The 20133-nt window shown below is 46.1% G+C and overlaps 1 protein-coding gene across 6 annotated transcripts in view; it reads right to left on the reverse strand.

Moving 5' to 3' along the window:
- CNGB1 (cyclic nucleotide gated channel subunit beta 1) overlaps positions 1–20133 on the reverse strand; it is a 1007057-nt gene that overhangs the window by 133137 nt on the left and 853787 nt on the right. For all 6 annotated transcript variants that reach the window (XM_069654372.1, XM_069654395.1, XM_069654388.1 and 3 more), the window contains 2 exons: positions 2077–2199; positions 471–612 (listed from right to left, as the gene is read on the reverse strand). In XM_069654372.1, the coding sequence (XP_069510473.1) occupies positions 471–612; positions 2077–2199 (265 nt within the window). The remainder of the gene's footprint in view (positions 1–470; positions 613–2076; positions 2200–20133) is intronic.

Raw genomic sequence — 20133 nt, forward strand, 5'->3', positions numbered from 1 at the left:
TGCAACAACACATAAGCCGGAGCAACAGCACACGCGGACTGACACCGATCCAATACCCGCACCAAAGCTCAGCACCCGGTGTACACTGAGTTGAATCTGCCAACAGAACACCACTCCTCTCACTATCCTACTCCCTCTTCACCCGACTAACCAACCCCCCCTTATCATTTACAGATCCGCCAGAGCGCCTGGGGACCAATACCGGTGCGTGGTACAAATACCTTTCACATTTAACATTTAACATTTAAGTATAGCAGCTATAGGAATGAATGTATCAAATTCTCTGTCATGAAAACTGTTTTTGGTGTATGCACTTTTGTACAACAATTTCTGAAAAAGGATGAATGGGCAGTTGCCAAAAATGGGCAACATCTCTTACTCAAGGCACTTTGATCAACTTGGGAGTCAAACATTTCATATAGCAATAGCATTGGAGATGGGAGGGAAGCTGGGAGATAGTAGGAATTTACCTGACCAATCATTACTGAGAAGGCAAACACTCCCATGAAGTAGTTGAGGAGCTGGAACCAGAGCTCGAAGATGGTCTCAGGATCGGGGAGGCCACCAATGGTGATCAGCGTCTTCACTGCCCAGTAATAGCATCGAATATAACTGTGAAGAAATACGAGAGAATGGTTTCCCTTATTGCTGAGGCCTGAGAGCAGTTAGTTCTTCCCAATGAATTCATAGACACTGGCATTTTATTCCCCGCTGAGTTTCCTACTTGATGAAATGGCCAGGCTGTCTTTGGTGCTCAAACACAGTGGAATGGCATCCATGACAGACGATCATTGGCTTCAATGGATCATCACAGACCTGTAGTATCTGATTCCTAACTGAGTGATGACATGATAAAGCCCATCTCACTAACAGGTCCCCCAACCACACGCACATCCACAGCCCTAAACAATGACCACATAGGAGGCAGGGTTGAATGGCTCACCAGGTGGGTGAAGCGGCACAGAGCATCTAAAGATTTGCTAATAACTTTTCACATCTAATCTAGGCTTGTCATACATGAAGGGTCATCTCGTGACTGCATTGTTAATTGTTGGACACAAGGTGGGGACATTCCAAATTGTCCCATCCTTCCTCATAACAGAATCCAAACACAGCTTGAGTTGTTCACCTTATCAAACAAATAAACATTTAATGGGCTTGAATACAGATTGAGAACTATAAGTGATGCTGACACACAATGATTGCTTTCGACTTCTTGGTGCAGAATGCTGGCCATGGGCTATCCCTCACATAGCCGCCTTTCTCACTATCATACCCCCTCTCCATTCCCTTTTCTATCATCATTGTTCCAGGTAATACGTAGAACTCGCTGCTGTGAATATCTAGGTATGTCATTGATCCCCTAACTTTAGATTCACTCACTGCTGCATTTGTAAAGTACCGCTGTGGACTGGAATCACTTTAGATTCATGACTACCACTCACAGTGCCTCATTACAAATTTGGGGCCACTTTTTGGGAGTAAAATGAAATTCCTGCCACATTTACAGGTGGATGCTGGACTGGTGAATCCTCCACTTGAATGCCAAAAATCTTATTTTCTGTTTCCCATTTTTTACTCTTGCCATCGACCATAACCCTCTCTTCCCATCTTCCCCTTCCTTTTTATCTACTGTTTCCTCTTCTTCATTATTGCTGTTATTGCGATGCATATCCCTCAAAAAGGTAGTATACATTGTTAAGAGTGGTATTTCTTTTATTTTCTTTTTTTTTGGGTCATAACAATTTGCCAAACTAACCTGCCAATGTAAATTGACCTTCCCCCTCAACATCAGAAAAATGTTCAACATAGAAATGGTCATGGAGACTGAGGTGGATGATAGCTGGGGCTGGGGGGTTGTGGGGGGCGTGTGGGGGATTGTTTCAAGTCTAATCCCATTGTACAGGCGCTCCCCATAGAGGGAACAAGTGAGTGGGAGGATTACGGGGGCACATTGTGTATTCCCACATGGAGTATGCACACATGACTTCAATTTATAGCAGTTTCCATCCAGTGACTTCTTTGACTGTTGAATCTAAATAAAATCAATTGATGGGATGACGCAGTGCCACTTACCTGTTTCCTTCTCCATCGTAAACCCACTTGGTTGATCTCAGACCTTCGAAGTCAGATGCCCAATAGTAGAGGCACGCATTCATATGCAAGCAGTAGAGTAAGTATAATGTAGTTCTGATGACTCTGCAAAAAGCACAAACGAATTAGAAATGAGCAAAAGCAAAATTAAATGGGTCCCAATGGATCCATTTTGCATTGACTAAAGTCTGCGCAGCAAAGCACCCAGGGTACAAACTCATTGAATGAGTGCAAATAATCACTTTTGATATATATTGGTATCTTGTTTAAGTGCTCACAATTTTAGTAAATAAGGCAACTTTGCCACAGGTTAAAGAGTGATTTGTGATTCATCCCAGATGCAGTAAAGTGGAGAAGCGGGATTAGAACTTTAATGTGCTGCTACTATTGCCTGGTATTTTCCCACTACACCACATTTTTAATCGGCACTTTTGTGACTCCACATAAGTTGGGCAGGGGGTGGTACAAAGTCTCGGCTACAAGGCGGCAATGGGATCAGCAATGGCTATGTTGAAAGGCTTGCCCTTTCTGTAGGGACCCCCTCATCCAGAATGTCAGTTAGATCATACCCTGACAGAGGTCTGGCTGGAGCACTTCAACCTGGAGCAGGCACTACGCTATCAACCGTGGAGCAATATTTGGCACTTGCCTGACCATGACCATACAGATGGGCTTGTTGAGCCTCCAGAGCCTGAATACGTGTGCTCGTGGCCAAATGGCTCTTGGTCATCATCGTTACTGAACATTGTTGCCATTGTGCTGAAAAACTCAGTTTGTGACTGGGGCATGCATGAGCGGTCGGGCAACAGTCGGCGCTGAGCCCGAGGGCATCAGTGCTGACAAGGTCTCCTTAGAGCTGGGGACTCCAGGCACCACTGGAGCTGGGGTCTCCGGGCACCACTGGAGCCGCTGCAGCTTGCTGCTTCGAGGTGTCACCCATACCTGCAGCCACATTTTTTAAACATGACAAGCATCTGCTCTTTAAAGGCACCCCACTCGGCCCTAGATGTCTGATTTACTGCGTTCCCCAGAAAAAACGGAATCGTTCGTGTGTCGATGACACTGCTTCTTTTTATGGGAGGAATAGGATGATGAATGGCTGCACGAATGTGAGCGCTTATTTTTTTTACAGTGCCTATCCTCCTTATTCCGGAGTGCGCCCCTCCTTGTCAAGCTACGACGACTGGCCAGTCGAGTGGGCTGGAGATTCAGACAGGGGCCAATCTGTGGGTTTTCGCAGCCCTCTCCCACATTGGCTTCAGGTTAATTTTCACCACAGTCCTTGGTGACATGAACAACACAGAGGCACCACACGCAGACACTGTCAAACAATACAGAACATTTTCTATGTGAGAGAGAGAGTACTGTTCCGATGAGCAGCATGCCGGGCGCACCGGAAAAAGGAATTGAAGTATGGGGGCATAGTGATGATGTCACGTCCGGACTCGCCCACTGCTGCATCGAGTCAAGACGGATCGACAGCTGAGTCGAAGTACACTACCCTCCCCTTCCGAAAGGTTTTCAGAGCAGCTAACGCTATCTGATGAGTAATCTGTAGGAGAAAAGCAATCCATTGAGTGGGTGGAATTGAAGATTTCACTAGGAAAACGTACTAGAGCAAATGGATCAGATTCTTTCAATGGTCTTTGGGGAATATTGCCAGCATCCTTGAGGTTCTCTCGTGCGGGCCATATCAATGGATGCACACAAGGCATCATCTGCTGGCTATTAGGGCATGTAGAAAGTCGGATTATGAATCATTTTCTCTTTCTTTGGCCAATCCAGTGCAAGAGTCACTTTGAAAAGTATCCACATCATGTGTGAGATTAAACATTGTTCTGGCTGTGTTAGCACATAAGCCCTTCAAAACCAATGAAATCCATGGATCTCAAGTGACTCTTGCAGAAACCTGCTTTTTCTGATGGTAGTCACCTAAGCCATATGTATGAGTGAATTAAGGCACTCCTGGCTAAGGATCTTCTTACAAGATTTTGCAAGGCTAATATGGATCTATGGACCCACTCTTCTTCCTCATTAAGATTACCTCAGCATTTCACATCAAACAGGAGATCTGCTTTCCTGTTTTCTTCCCAAATTCCCTTGCAGAAGATGAATAGCTTTAATGTGGCCTGGATATCTCCATGGACCTGAAATTCTATTTAGATCACACGAATGGTTAGAGGTCCACCAGCTTATTTTTGTGCTTTGCTGCCCAAAACGCGGGCAACAGAAACAGAAAAACGCACTTCAAGCTAGATCGTTGCTTTTCAAATATGTTGCTTTTCAAATATATGTTCCCTTCCAAACCACGTGCAAAGGCGAAATGTGGCTCTTTCCACACACGTTCTGCAAGCATTACTGTACCCTTTCTGCGAGTATAACCCATTTCAGTTCCAGAAAGAAATCCCCAGCTGCTCAGTTTTGGTTGGGTCCCTCATGCATTCCTCTTCCCAGAGGGGTGAGTGTTTGGGTAAATGCCCATCTCAGTATGTGAGAGAGGGGAAAGGGCATCTTACTCACAGTAGTGATTCTTGCACTCCTAATCCATAGTCCCCTTTCCTATACAGCTCACAATTCCTTCTGCTAATAAGAATACATTTTGTGCCATTTAGTTACAGTAAGCAACTTCTACCTTTCGTGGCCATTACCATTTCTAATAACAACAAGCTCATATCATGCCCAGTGTATCTACTCTCTGTCACTACATTTCCAAAAGGTCTTGTACCACTCCAAGAACTTAGTTGGTGAGTGATTGTATAACTAGTAAAATGTCTTTAAAGGAAATCTAATTGTCCTTAATTCACAGATTCCTGCTACTTAAGATTGCAACAGTGAAAAGGGGGTAGTCCCCCCTGCTAACTATGATATAATTCCAGACAACACATGACGATCATGTAGGAATACCTACACAAACAATGGGGACAGGCATCATGGGAGGAAGAGTGCTGGGTCTGCATTTTAGAGTGTGTTGCAAACTCCCATCAATGGTGGAAACACATAAACAAGGTAAAGAGCCTCATGCCTTACACAAACTGACATACGACTGGACGATCATGCCAGACGCATCCTTTCGGGGATGGGGAGGGCAACAAGGATCCTCCAGTGATCAGTGTCTTTGGTCCATTTCAGAAAAATGCTTAGCTCTTAGGTGTTTATCTCTTGCCCTATGTCGCCCTTTTTTCTAAGAATTTTATTCTGAACCTGTCTGTCAAGGCAAGGCCACTCCAGCCATTCTGCACCTCATCGACACTCTAAGAATCAGCCCCACATGCCAACGTCCTCACCTGTTCAAATGCAGGTTAATGAACTGATCACAAAACCTTGCTCATAAACAACCTAATCATTGCCAACTAGCAATCACTGTCTCACCATTATCATCTCTCTTCTCCCAGTGAACTGCTCAACCCTATGGAAACATTTAGGGCCTCATTACACGGTAGGCGGTGAGCCATGGCGCTATTAGCGCCATGGCTCATGCCGGTAAAATACCGGCACCGCCTTGGCGGAAAGGGGATTTACCGCCCCATTCCAAGGTTGGAGGGGCGGTAAATCCCCCTTCCGCCATTGCCCTTCCCCATTCCCATTTCTGCCCCATAGGGCTCTATCGGAATGGGGAAGGCGCTAATTACGGCACCGCAATTTTGCGGTGCCGTAATTAGCTCCGAGGTCCCTTAGCGGGTTGGATTTTAACGCCTGCAAAAAGTGACCGCCATCCGTGTAATGAGGCCCTTAGTGTTGAAAAGAGGTGGAGCTATGGTAATAACTACTACAAATCTATAACTATTTCCGAAATATTCTTCCCTGTGGCAACCAAAGGTAATGATTTCCTCCTACTAAAAAAATCAGGACACACTCTCATCACCTGCCCCAGAGTTTCACTTAAATAGGTTTCCCTCTCAGCAGCATCCTTCTCCCCATTAGTTCTCAACTTTAACCTCCTTTTAATAATAGGCGACTTTAACATTTTTGTATTTGGTATTTTTGTATTTATTTCAGAACAGGGTCTCATTTCAAATAGAAGTGACTTACATAGAAGGCAATAACAGAGAGCAGAGTCAGATCTAGACCCTGCAAAAAAGCTTTGTTGGAATGAATGATGCAGGGCAGTGAATGGGGACGATTAGGAACATATAACAGAGACACGGACTAGAGGACATACCAAAATGTTTAATATTGAGAGCGTAAGACCAGTATTTACATATTAAAAAAGGCCTGAGGGCAGAATGCAGGAGAGGTGGGTTGTGAAGTTAGTTTGGACATGATGGTGGGAGTGGAATTTGGGCATTTCTTTCACTGATAGCAGGTGGAGTCGGAGCCTAAATTTTAAGAGTTCCACTGTTATGGTATCTTATTGAATTCCTATAAAGTGGAACACGCCGAAGGCCTCAGTGTACTGCAAGAAAGAGGGCCAATACAAGGGATCAGGACCAGGACAGCAAGACTGAAAGGGTGCCAGTCTAATCATTGTAATTAAAAAAGAATAATGGTACCGTTGTTTCCGGACCGGCAAACTACGAGTGCAAGCGGGTGCCTTTCAGCCCACCAGGTCTGACCTGGCGTGCGGAAAGGCATTCACTCGCAGACCTTGACGGATGCATCATCACCATTCATGAATGGTGCTGGTGCATCCATCCTCCCTGTTCCCATTGAGTCCAATGGGACTCAAACGGGAATGGGGAGTCATATTTTCCAGCGGCCGTCAATGGGCAATTACCGGGACCGCTGGGGCCGTAATGCCCCCGTAAGTCCCCGTTGCCGGGGGCCGGAAAATTCATGACTCCGGTGGCGGCCGTGCCGGTATTTTCTGGCACGGCTAACGCCAACCTTGTAATGACCCCCATGTTTTCACTAAATTTTTGAAGCTTGCAAGAGTGGATGCGATGCGGATTCTGACAGGTATGGCGTTCCAAAGAATAGGGGCCTGAAAGGAGAAGCACCGGCTGCCAAAGTTTCTCATCTTATTCCGGGGTACAGAATGTTTAAGTTGCTCGCTGGACCTAAGTGTGCAAATAGAAAGACTCATTCTTAATCTATTAGCCAGATAGCTGGGTGCTTGGTTGGTAAGACATTTATATGACACGGTCAACATTTTATGAGAAATGCGGTGGCGGATAGGCAGGCAGTGTAATTCTCATCTTGGCTGAGTGACATGATCGCGCGGGCCCAGGTTGCAGATTGTTCTGACCGCATTATTTTGGTCTACATGTGTGTGGAGTTTTTATTTTTAAGTGCCTGTCAAAAGGCTGTTACAATAATCCAGACGTGAATTAACAAGTGTCACAGCTAATGAGGCCATATGTTCCAGAGACAGATAAGTGTTGATCTATCTCAAAAGTTTATTAATTTATGAACATGAGGATTTTATTTGTGAAACATGCTGATTCATGGTAAGAACAGAGTCTAGTGCAGCACCAAAGTCTAGTGTAACACCAAGAGTTTTAGCATGGGAACTGACCGCACCTAGGCCAGTTTGAGATAAGAAAATGGGAATGCTGCGCTTCAAGTTTCAAAATTCGTTGAGGCAAGCCTACCAACATGAGTTCTGTCTTATCATTAACGAAATCCAGATTGACGAGCACTTCGAAGGCTGTGTCGTTCAACATGTTCTTGGAGTTGTGAGTAAGCAATCTTGTCCAATATATTCAATAAAAATGGGACGTTGGTATCGGGACAATAGTTACCAACATTCCCAGGATCTAAAGTAGCCTTTTTTATAATAGGTGTTCTAAGACAATACTTTTTATTTCCTCCTCCGATGGTGCAATACAATCAAGTGGGGGAACAGTGCGGCTTGTGTCATTTTGACTGATGGAATTATTAGTAGGGTGTTGATGCACTGAAAGTAGATTATTCTGCCTATTCCCTGCTGAACCCCTGGCCGAAACTGAATCTGCACTGGTAACATGGCTACCCCCTGTTCTCAGGCCCAGGCCCACTCCCCACCAGTTGCACACCTGCACTGCCCCCCTGGAAACCCCTGTTCTCGGGGGCTGATTCTGTATCCCTACAGCTCCCTACCAACACCTGACACCTAATGTCTGCACTTACCCCTGCACTTGCCACCAGCTGGCCCCACTGCTTATTTACTGTTTTTTATTTATTTTACTGTTTATCCTATGTGCTGCATTGCCCTTCCACCTTTCTCCTTGCAATTTCCCCCTTCCCCTGCACTTGTGCGATCTCACTGTCACTTGGCCTAGTAAGATCGTTGTCTCTGTCTTCCCTCTGTTCCCCCTCCCTTGCCTTGTCGTGCCTTGAAACACTTGTGTATACACGCGTTATAAATACCATATCATATCATATTAATAATTTTAATCTGATGGTTTTTTATTTTGTTCAAGAAACCTAATTGTAATTCTGTGCACCATAAATTGCTAGCTTGTTATCCTCTTTTTTCCCCTCAAGCTCTTTAAGAACTTTAAAGCGTTCTCTTTAGTCGGATTTGGCATTAGAGATTCTAATTTCAAACTGAGATTTCGTATTATCGAGCACAGCTTTTTTAAAGTGGAGGGCTCCAGCTTTGTATTTGGCATATCAGGACATGGGTCTTTCCTCCATGTTCCTTCCAGAGATCCTTTCTGTTTCCTTGCATCGTGTAATTCTGTGGTAAATGTAACATGATTAGTGATTAACATTTTCCTTTTTATCCAGCGAAGAGGAGCAACACCCAATGAAGTGATGGCAAGACATTGTTGTACTAGTAGATTTGTGTCATTAGTCAAGGTACATGATCTCAACTGGTTTATGATAAAAGCCTGAAATGCGGACTGAGACATGCTACTTGTGTTCCTCCACATGTATTCCAGAGTGGCTGGGGGGTAAAATTTTGTTGAGGCTGTGGTGAGATCAAGTCATAGAAAATACAACAATGGTCAGACCATGGACACAGCTCTATTATACGCGGGGATACTGTAAGAATAAGGGTTAAGACCCAATAGAGAATGTGCCCTTTTTTGATGGCAAGCAGTGCTAATGCTTTGAGCAAAACCAAGGGAATCAAGCGCAGTCATCAATGAAGAAGCCTTGTTGTCAGACTCATCCTTATCCCACAGGTTAAAATCACCCAGGATAAGGGTATATGAGGTTGTTTTGAAGGATTTATTAATATGGGCAGTTATTTGTTCTTCAAAGGCAGCGGTGCATTATGGCGGGCAATGAATACTTAAGATGTTGATGGTAGTATTATTTTTTATACCAATTTTTATCAATAGAGGTCCACAGTGTTCTAATGAAGGTGATGGTGAGATGTGGGCTTTAAATGCATCTTAAAGAATAAAGCCAACACCGCCACCCCTGCCCTGGATTCTATTGCCTCTATCATTGCTGTAACCATTTTGTGTTGCTAGAGTTGCAGTATGGTTTGTTACCATCTAAAGCCACGTTTCCGTTACACATATAGCATACAAGTCATGTTCGATAAAAAGATCTGCAACTTCATAAGCGTGTTTAACTACGGATCAAATATTCAGTAATGCCATCCTAATCTTACTATTGTAGACAGATTTCCTTGTCTGAACCATCATGTATATAGACAAGATGTAAGTAGCGCACCTCTGGTAGAGCGTCCGCAACGCCGCAGGACACGGCACGGACAAGCACAGGAGAGAGAGTGATTTTGTATGGGTAGGTTCAAAAGGTGAGGTACCATAAAGCTGATGACTTTGTTGAGGGGAGCAAAAGAGTATAGGGGTAGACCAAGACATAGGCTCGTGAAGTAGTCCAGTTTGGTGAGCACATGAGTAGAGGGTTTTACTTGAGTTGTGTGTGATGGTGGACAGATTTTTTAGAAGATTGAGTCTGGCTGTGGTGGCAGTGGCTGTGATGAACTGGCAGAGTCTTAGACTGCTGTCAAAGAGAACCCAAAGGATGTGAGTCATGGGTGAGGGGGTGAGGAGATCAAGAAGGAAAGAGATGAAAGAGGGGGGAGTGAGGATGGCGTTTGAGGCAGGAAGAAAGCTGACATCATTAAAGAGTTTAGCATGGGCCAGCATAGAGTCATCCAGTGGCAAACGATTAGGCAGTGGGTTGTGCATTTGGACACTGCTGGGGTAAAGAATGGGAACCAGAGGAATATCTATGTATCGTCAGGGAAGAGGTGTCAAGATTGATCTCAGAATCCGAGAGGACCCCCCAACTCCTTACATGGTTCTTCTGGACTTAAAGAGGAAGTTTCCTTTGTCTGACTTCTTCTTTCCTTCTTGTTCTTCTTTGTGGTTTTCCGTTCTTTAAAAAGATAAGGCCTGGCGCGGGGGGAAGCCACTATGTCTGCCTGTCAAATTGGTGGACAAGCGGCCCCCTCCCTGAAACAGACAGACAGGGGAATGCCTGGAACGGCAGAAAAACCCCTGAGCAGGATGTGGGGTCGAGATGACTGCTCCAAGACCTCCAGAAGATCTGAGGTATGTAGAATGAGTACTGAAGTCCTTGTTGCACAAAGAGGGATAAGAAGTCCTCCAAAGAACTGAGGACCAGCCAGCAGGAGAATCCTCCAGAGACTGCAGGCTGACACAGGATACTTTCAAGCGTTGAACAGGGAGCAGGGGTCCAGAAAAACAAAATGGGAGAGTACCAGGACAAAGGACAAGAGAGGAGGGAGAATGGAAAGAGGGAAGCTAGGCGAGATTGAGAACCGGAGTGAGACCGGAGCATGAGGGAACAGGGAAAACAGGAATATGGATAGAGCACTCAGCGGGGGCAGAGCAAGGAAAAGACACAAGAGTGCAGTGCGAGCAAGCACTGGTAAAAGGCATAGGTAAGATTACCTAAACACAGCGACTTACTCCAAAGTAGTACAAAGGGTTGCAACGCGCCACCAAGGAGCACTGATGTGAATATAAGGGGAATAGGCGGTGGCCATGTTAGAAATAACTAGCCTGCTGTGGTATGTTGAAAAATTACGTACCGGCCAATTCAATGGCGGAATGTCCAGCACCTCCATAGGCACCACGGAGACACAGATGTAACAGTATGCCCCCTTCGATACCTGGTGGTCCCGGGCTTCCCTGGGTGAAGTCTATGGAATCTATGCAGCAAAAGAGGGGCTTGTATAAAAGATCTAGGTTCCCAAGAGTTCTTTGATGATGGGTAGCCTTTCCATTGAGCTAGATACTCTAGTTTGCCCCTGCGATACCGTGAGTCACAGATCCGGGAAACCTCATATTCCTTGAGGTCAGGAGTGGCCTGTATAGGATGTCTTGTTTGCTGATGCTGGAAAGGATCCGGTGCCCAGGAGTGAAGCAAAGAGGAAAGAAACACAGGATGCTAACGACTGAGGGACTTTGGCAATTTGAGTCTGAAGGCCACAGGGTTGATCTTGGCCGAAATATCATAGGACCTTAAGTACTGAGGTGACAGTTTAGATGGGCGCACCAATCTCGGTAAGTACCTGATGGACAGACTTTGGTGCCCACCCTCCAGTCAGGTACCTCTCTGCTGTGTATGTTAGATCATTGTTTGTCTCTCTCCTTGAATCTTTTAAGGTTTTGGTAAGCAATCTTGAGCATTGGCAACTTCTGACAACAAGGAGTCAATAGATAGAATTTTCGAAGAGGGGGTTATCGAGATGGGCAAACTGCGGGGATGTTCACCATAGGTGCACAAGAAAGGACTGTATTTAGTGGCGGAATGAGTGGTATTATTGTAAGAGAATTCTGCCGTGGGTAACAGGTCCACCCAGTTGTCTTGTTGCGAGTTGATGAAACACCTCAAGTATTGTTCCATAGTGCTATTTAGCTGCTCTGTCTGGCCATTGGTTTGCAGGTGGTAACCGGAAGACAAAGCCCTCTGGATACCCAGATTCTTGCATGTGGTGCTCCAAAATTTGGAAGTGTATTGGGTGCCCCGATCATAAACTATGCAATTAGGAGGCCATGAAGGTGGAAGAGCTCCCAGAAAAACACGTTGGCCATCTCAGAAGCAGTGGGCAAGCCTGGAAGAGGAGTGAAGTGAGCCATTTTTGAGAAGGAATTTACTGTCACCATTATCACTGTACAACCCTGAGAGAGTGGTAAGTCTACCACAAATTCTGTAGAGATATGACTCCATGGTCTTGTAGGAACTGCTCTTTGCTCCAGTTTGCCTAAGAGCCTTTGTGTGCTGTATTTGCTTTGAGCACAGGTCAAACAGGATTGTGTGTAGGATATTACTTCTGAGCGAAGGGACAGGCACCAGAAGTTCCTACAGATGAGATCCACAGTATTGTAAAACCCTCTGTGACCAGCCATCTTGCCTTCGTGACACCAACACAGAACGTGCTTCGATATGGAAGCTTTCAGAATATACAGCCGACCATCGACCAAGACTAGACCTTCCTTCCTTACGATGGAGAGTTTGACATCTTGGTTGAGATCCGGAGGAGGTAAGGTCACTGAGGCCTCCTTCACCTCTTGGAGAAACGAAGAGACCAAGTTGACAAAGAGGTTTCCTCTGAAGAATAGTTCTTGAGGTCGACTAAAGGCCTTGTCTACAGGGTTGGAAGGAGAAAAGGCGTCTGCTAGGATGTTTTGGCTTCCTGGAATATAAGAGATTGAGAAATCGTACTGAGTGAGGAAGTAGGCCCATCGAGCTTGACAAGGGTTCTGACACTCCACCTGCTGCAGGTTGCGTAGGTTCTTATGATCCGTATGGATGATAAACGGATGAGAGCTACCTTGGGGCAGGTGACACCACTCTTCCCAGGCCAACTTCATTTCCAGAAGCTCCTTTTCAATCACGCAGTAGTTCACTTTGCATGAAGACACAGTCTATGATAGATATGCCCCTGGATGTTCATTCGCTTGGACTTCTTGCAAGAGTCCAGCTCCCACTGCTGCAGCCGATGAATCATATTCGATGAAGGGATGCGGCTAGTCCGGCTGGCGTAGAATAGGGACTGAACAGAACACAATTTTCAGGCGTTTGAAGGTGGCATCAGCCTGTTTATGCCACCTAAAAACGTTGTCTTTCTTTAAGAGGGACGTGATGAGGAGAACCACTTCAGAGAGAAACCAGGGATTAACTTGCAGCAAAAATTAGCAGGCCATTGGAGAATGGGGCAACCTTGTTATGATCCATTTCAATACCTTGACTGGACAAAACATATCCTAATTAGGGTATGGTGGAGACTCTGAACTGACACTTCTCTGGCTACACCAGGAGCTGGTTGTTATGGATACATCTTAAGACTTCCCAGAGGTGTTCCTGGTGTTCCTGGTAAGAGGATGAAAAGATGAGAATGTCGTCGAGATAGACGATCACAGAGTGGAACAGTAAGTCTGAGAAAGGCCTGTCCATAAACCTCTGGAAGACAGCCGGGGCATTGACGAGCCCGAACAGCATCGCTCTGTACTTAAAATGTCCAAAAGGGGGCCTGAAGGCCGTCTTCCATTTGCCTCCCTTCTGTACATGAAGAAGATGGTAAGCTCTGCATAGATCCAGTTCGGAGAATAATGTGGCTCCTTGAACGTCCTCCAGGATGTCCCTGATAAGGGGCATGGGATAGCTGTCACGTACGGTGACCCTGTGGAATCCCCTATAATCAATGCAGGGTCTGAGCTCCTGCATGTCCCTCTTAGGTATGAACAATAACAAAGCCCCTGTTGGGGAATGGGAAGGCCGGATGAGTCCGTTCTGCAGTTTAGAATCTAGGAACTCCCTGAGTGCCTTCTTCTCCGGTATGGTGCGAGGGTACATGCGTCCAAATGGAACCAAGGCCTTTGGGGTGAGTTCTGTGGTGCAATCTTCTGGTCGATGAAGCGGGAGATCCTGGGGAACTTTGTCACAAAAAACATCAGTGAAGTCAGCGAGATCTGGTGGTATACCGTGGATGCTTATAGCGTCTGCAGGCATATAAAACAGTGGGCCTCATTACGAGTATGGAGGTAGCCATGGTGCTGTTAGCACCATGGATGCCTCCATACCGGGCTCCAATACCAGGTTCCTGCAATGAGGAATTACCGGGTAATTCCGACATTGGAGGACCCGGTAATTCCTCCTTGCAGGAACCCATCCCCATTTGAGCCCCCATAGGGATCAATGGGAATGGGGAGGGAGCTAATAACGGCGTCATTAATAACGGCCCGTTATTAGCTCCCTCTTCCCCTCGTGGGACCCGCTTAGGACGCCTGGTTTTACCAGGCGTCCTTAGCGGGTCCAGCAAAGGGAACCTTGTAATCGGCGCTCCAGTAATGAAGGGTGCCGGTCCCGTACCCGCACCCTTCATTACAGAAGCGCCAGGGTTATAATGAGGCCCAGTGTCTTCACCGCTTCTTCGGCAGTGTTGTGTAGCCAATATTTGTTTCAGTAGATTGAATTGAACTCTCAGAGATTCCTAGCCCAGTCTATGGTCAGGTTTTATCTTTTTAACCACGAGATCCCCAGAATAACTTGGAAGTGGGTTGCCCTGATGATATCAAACTGGAGGGTTTCATGATGCTGAAATACTGATACTTGGAGTTCCTCCATGGTATGGGTGATGAGTCCCAAACTGAGAGGCCTACCATCCACACCTTCAACCTTCTGATCCTTCTTTGATCGTCCTTTCTCTCAATCCTTGGGATTCCTTCTTGATCGCCCCTGACGGTGTCGAAGAAGTTTCCTGCGGCTCCACAGTCAATTAAAGCCAAGGTGTTGATCCTTCTTTTGCTGAGAGTTATCTGAACGGAGACCACCATCAGTCGGTTGTCTTCTACATGTGTGGATACAGACTGGGTTGTGAGGGGACTAGAAAGCGAACCTCGGTTACCTGTCCCTCTTAGGACCGAGGTCGATCGTTTCCCAACCTACGAGGAGGTACCTTGGGACAGTCCCACAACAGGTGAGTGTCAGATCCACAGTAAATGCACAGCCCTTTTCTCCCATCTCTGCTTCCTTTCTTCTGGAGTCAGGGGTCCTCTTGCAGCTCCTATTTGAATGGGATCCTCTTGGGAAGGTCTGGGCAGCGGAGTACTGTAGGGTGTGGGTTCTGTGGTTTGTGGACTCCTACCCTTCTGCCTTTCGGCTCGCCTCTCGGTCAGGCAGTAATCAATATGTAAGACAGTGTAGAGTAGGTCCATAAAGGTGTTTGGTCAAGGGGTTCTGGCCAGTTCATCTTTGATCTCTTCCCTGAGACCCTTTCTGAAGATGGTGTACTGAGCAGGCTCAGGCCACCCTGCATCAGCACCAATATGCTTGAAGGTGGTTACGTAAGAAAGAAGGTCCATCGACCCCTTCCTGATGTCTAGCAGATAATCACAGGCAGAATAGACCACCTCAGGTCTCTCAAAGTCTTTTTCAACAGGTTAATGAAGGCTGCGTAGTCTTGCAGTACAGGATTACCTGGGGTGACCAAAGGAGTTACCCAGCAAGTGCGTCACCCACCATGTTTGACACCATAAATCCCACTCGAGCATGGTTAGGGGCATAGATGCCAGCACAAAAGGTAAAATGAACCACACAGGCCTCAATAAACTTTCTGAGTTTCTTAGGTGCTCCATCAAACTTTTCTGAGGCTAACCCCATTGACGGGAGATCAGATGGATGTTGCTACCGAGTGGTAACTAATTGCCATAATACAAGGTTCTCCGTTTTGAGATTTTGGACTTCCAGAGTGAGTCCTTGTACTGCAGAAACAAGCTGCCATGGTAGCTTCCAGGTGTTGCAATCTGTCAAGCTTGATTTCAGAATCCGAGATGACTCCTGACTCCTCACCTGGTTCTTCCGGACTTGAAGAGGAGGTCCTCTTTGTCCGACTTCTTCTTTCCTTCTTTTTCTTCTTCGTTGTCTTCTGTTCTTTAAAAAGATAAGGCATGCCGCAGGGGGGCAGGGGGGGGAGCCACTCAATCTGCCTGTCAAATTGGCAGACTAGCGGCCCCCCCCCCCCGAAAGAGACAGACACGGGAAAAGCCTGGAATGGCAGAAAAACCCCTGGGAAGGATGTGGTGTTGAGATGACTGCTCCGAGACCTCCAGAAGATCTGAGGTATGTAGAATGGGTACTGATGTCCTTTTTGCACTAAGAGTGATAAGAAGTCCTCCCAAGAATTAACTGAGGACCAGTCGGCAGAAGAATCCTCCAGAGAATGCAGGCTGACACAGGATACAGTCAAGCGTTGAACGAGGAGCAGGGATCCAGAAAAACAAAATGGGAGAGTACCAGGACAAAGGACAAGAGAGGAGGGAGAACGGAAAGAGGGATGCCAGGAGAGATTGAGAACCGGAGTGAGACTGGAGCACGAGGGCACAGGGAAAACAGGATTATGGGAAGAGCGCTCAGCATGGGCGGCGCAAAGAAAAGACACAAGAGTGCAGTCCGAGCAAGCACGGGTAAAGGGCATAGGTAAGAGTACCTAAACACAGAGTCTTACCCCAAAGTAGAACGAAGGGTTGCAACGCACCGCCAACGAGCACTGATGTGAATATAAGGGGAATAGGTCACGGCCATGTTGGAAACAACTAGCCTGCTGCGGTATGTTGAAAAATGACGTTCCGGCCAATTCAATGGCGGAATGTCCAGTGCCACATACACACGGATGTGACAAGAGGTGATTGTTAAAGCAAACGGAGGAAATGAGTTTGCCAATGAAGGAGGTGTATGGGGTGAATTGGAGTGCACTACACCCACAGAATGGGGTGTCACAGAAGAGGTGCTGGAGTCTCATGAGAGAGGAAGGAGCAGCTAGAGTGATAGGAGGAGACTCAGCCATCTAAGTGTCCCTGAAGCCAAGGAAGGAGGGAATGAGTTTGTCGGTGGGAGGGATGGTCCACATTGTCAGAGGCAGCAGAAAGGTCCAGAAAGATGAGAATGGAGGAGTGGCCAGAGTCGTGGACAGTGGTAAGATAATAGGCCATAGACGGAATATGAATTGAAGGGGGTCAGCATTTGAGTGTACCTCGAGATAGGTGACTAAGCGGTTGAAGTCCATCCTCTGAAAGGTTTGAAGTGCTAGGGAAGAAGGGAGACAGGTGTGTAGAATGCGGGTTCATGGGGATCACCTTGTTTTTTTAGGAGAGATATTATTGCGGCTGTTTTGTAACAGGAAGGGGAGATACCAGTTGAGTGGTCCTCAAAAATGTGCAGTGCAAAGGGGGTCAATTGAAGCACAGGATAGGTTGGTAGAGCAAAGGATAGGTTATAGTTCAGTGGAGGTGGAATGAGTGAACTGAGCTACAGAGGAAAATGCAGGGAAGATGGGAGCAGAGGAGAATGAGGGTAGGGAGGGAGGGATAGAAGGGTGAACAATTGTGATTGTAGTGGCAAAGTAGAAGACAACATCATTGGCCGAGATAGAAGGACATGGAGCGGTTATTGGGGAGGAGGGTGACATGGCCTGGAGGGTCATGGATAGCCTGTGAGGGTGGGAGTGTAGAAAGTAAACAAGATTAATGAAATAGGAGAATTTGGTTATGGTCTCCCTTTGACTCTCAGGATAACATGATAACTAAAGCTTTCAACTCAATCTCTGACATGTTTGCTCTCTTCTTATCACAGACTCTACTCTTTCCAGATGGCAAGCCCTAGCTCTTATACCTATCAGAGACCTTAGTGTAGGAGCTTTCACTGACATGGTCAGACCATCTACTAGTGTGCTTCAACACCCCCTTCCCATAGGCATTTCTGATTCTCACACTTTTCCTTTTAAAAACGTATCTCATGGAAGAGTACCCTAGCCTTTCTCGCCATGAATGTCCCCGCACTCCGTCTATTATGCAAACTCAACCAATCACTTCAATACCCGTCTGATAGATAACTGACTCGCACGCCCCATACAAAATCTTGTAAATCAACATGGTTTACTGACAAGGTGAAAAAGCTTTAATCTAAGAAATGAGTGAAAGGTTTAGGTCCAATTGGTCCCTTGTTTTCAGCTTTATGCAACTCTTTGGCGAGTCTTGTTCCAATAATTACACATTTCTGATTTGGACACCGGGCTACACTTTGGTTTTCTTTTGGTCTGAAGCTGATCAGACTATGACTTAATGTAAAAGATTGTCTTTTTAAAGAGAAAAAAAGACGAAAACCATTTGTATTGCACCCCTACAAATGGTTTTTGTCTTTTTTCTCTTTAAAAAGACAATCTATTACATTAAATCTAAGAAATGAGCACTGAAATGAAATGGAGAAACAAATACTTTGCTGAAGATAGGGACTTCTACACATCCAGTCTCATGCACACCACAAGTTTATCTTCGGAGACACATTTTTCCCACAAAAGACTCGGTGCCCAATTCACCGACACTAAACTTCTTTTTAAGGCAGTTTAAACCTTAGCGCCCCTCCTTATTTTCGTGCCAGCTTAGTAGCCTGACTAGAACTTTGCCCCACCATGTGCCCTTTTTTGGGTGGCTTACTGCAATTTATACCTAATAAGGGCTACCCTCAATTTCTGTCCCTTTGTCTCATTACGATCCTTGGAAGAAGTTCAGTTCGCTTTGAAAGCTATTAAGCCTCTGCCTAGTACCTTAAGCCCACTCTAGTACCTCTTCTGTGCTCCGATGGGACGCTGATCTTGTTGCCCCTTGCAGGGCATTGTCAATGCCTCTTTCTTTGATGGTTATTTTCCTGTCAGATTCAAAGACACAACCATCTGCCCTCTCTAGAAACCAGCACTAGACCCTAGCTGTCTTGTAAATACCCTAGCTGTCTTGACAGTTATCACCCCATTGCCATTCTGCCTCAGGCCTCTAAACCCTCAAGCATTTATCAACCGTTAGCTGCGAAAACATGTATTGAATTACCAACTTTGGATAACCTCCTGCTTGCAACACTCTCTAGGCCCTCCAGCCTACGGCAGCTACCACCTGCCACCCCCTCAAAGTCTCCACAGCTTATTCCCCTCGGCTGAGTCTCTTGCTCTTCTGATACCTCTCATGACTTCACTCTATTGGCGGAAAGTCCCATGGCTTTTTCTTATTAATTTCATTGGTTCACTGGTCTTTGGCCCCTCCTCATTCCCCAGCATTCTCTGGAAATGGTCTACGGTGGGGAGGGTATATAACCTCAGGTCGCTATCTTGGATTTCATTGCCATTTCTTTTTGAGCTGTCTTCAGAGGTTGACGTTCCCTGTATTCCATGTTTACAGAGGGCGAGTGGCTGTGTTTCTGCTTACATCATGATCTGTATACAATAGATAAGCCCCTTTTTTGGTTTTTGTGATGCCTGACAGAGGCACCTTTTCACAGTGAATTATAATGAAGATCCCATGACGAGGAAGGAAAAGTTATTTAGCATAATCCCGTTTAGTGATATCTTAATGTTATTTATATTATATTAAATGTTTTGTTCTCCCCAAAAATAATGTGTATCAGAGGATGTATAGAGTTATTAGAGATGGTAGGGGCCTGTGTACTCTAAATAGAGAGTGTGAGGAACGCCCCCATGAATCGGCGTGAGTTGTACTATGAAACCCGCTGGGGTTGAGGGGGGCCTGGGACTGGCACTAGGGCCGAGCTGCAGTCATCAGAGAAAAGAAAAAAACAACCAAAATATAAACACGTGAAAAAGCTTGCTGCTGAACAAGAAACACCTTCTGCCCAACCCTGCAGAGAAGAAGACTGCTGGTGATGCTGGAGAAGGAAGTCGTTGCAGGCAGGACCGGGCGTGTTGATTGCGGTAATGCAAATTTTTCATCTCGCATGGGCTTACTACGGTGACCTAAAGATGCACACCTGCTAGAAATTCACCCAGGATTCTTAATGTCTTGCTTGGGAATCGGACATGACCTATTCACGTGACACATCTTGACTTGTGATTCTCAACATTTATCTTTCATGTATTATTTTGTAGTGAGGCAGGATGTGGTCCTCAGCCGCTCCACAGCTGTTGAGATTCAGCTTGTGCGGTTTAGGTGGGATCCTTCCAATATGCCGGGGAGATGATGAGAGTTACTGCCCGGGGGCATGTGAAGCCCGGTGTTGAGTTAGTAGGGTCTGTACCCTACTTAGCTAGGGCATCCTGAACTCACATATAAAGGCAGATCTTCCTATGCAAACACCATGATCCACCATAGAATCCCTTAACCCTCAGGCAGTGAGGGGTTTCAGCTACACAATGCGATGGTAAGCCATTCATGGGACGCCTTTTGC

The sequence above is a fragment of the Ambystoma mexicanum genome, chromosome 1p, assembly GCF_040938575.1.
Source record: "Ambystoma mexicanum isolate Mex_15411 chromosome 1p, UKY_AmexF1_1, whole genome shotgun sequence".
NCBI classification, from domain to species: domain Eukaryota; kingdom Metazoa; phylum Chordata; class Amphibia; order Caudata; family Ambystomatidae; genus Ambystoma; species Ambystoma mexicanum.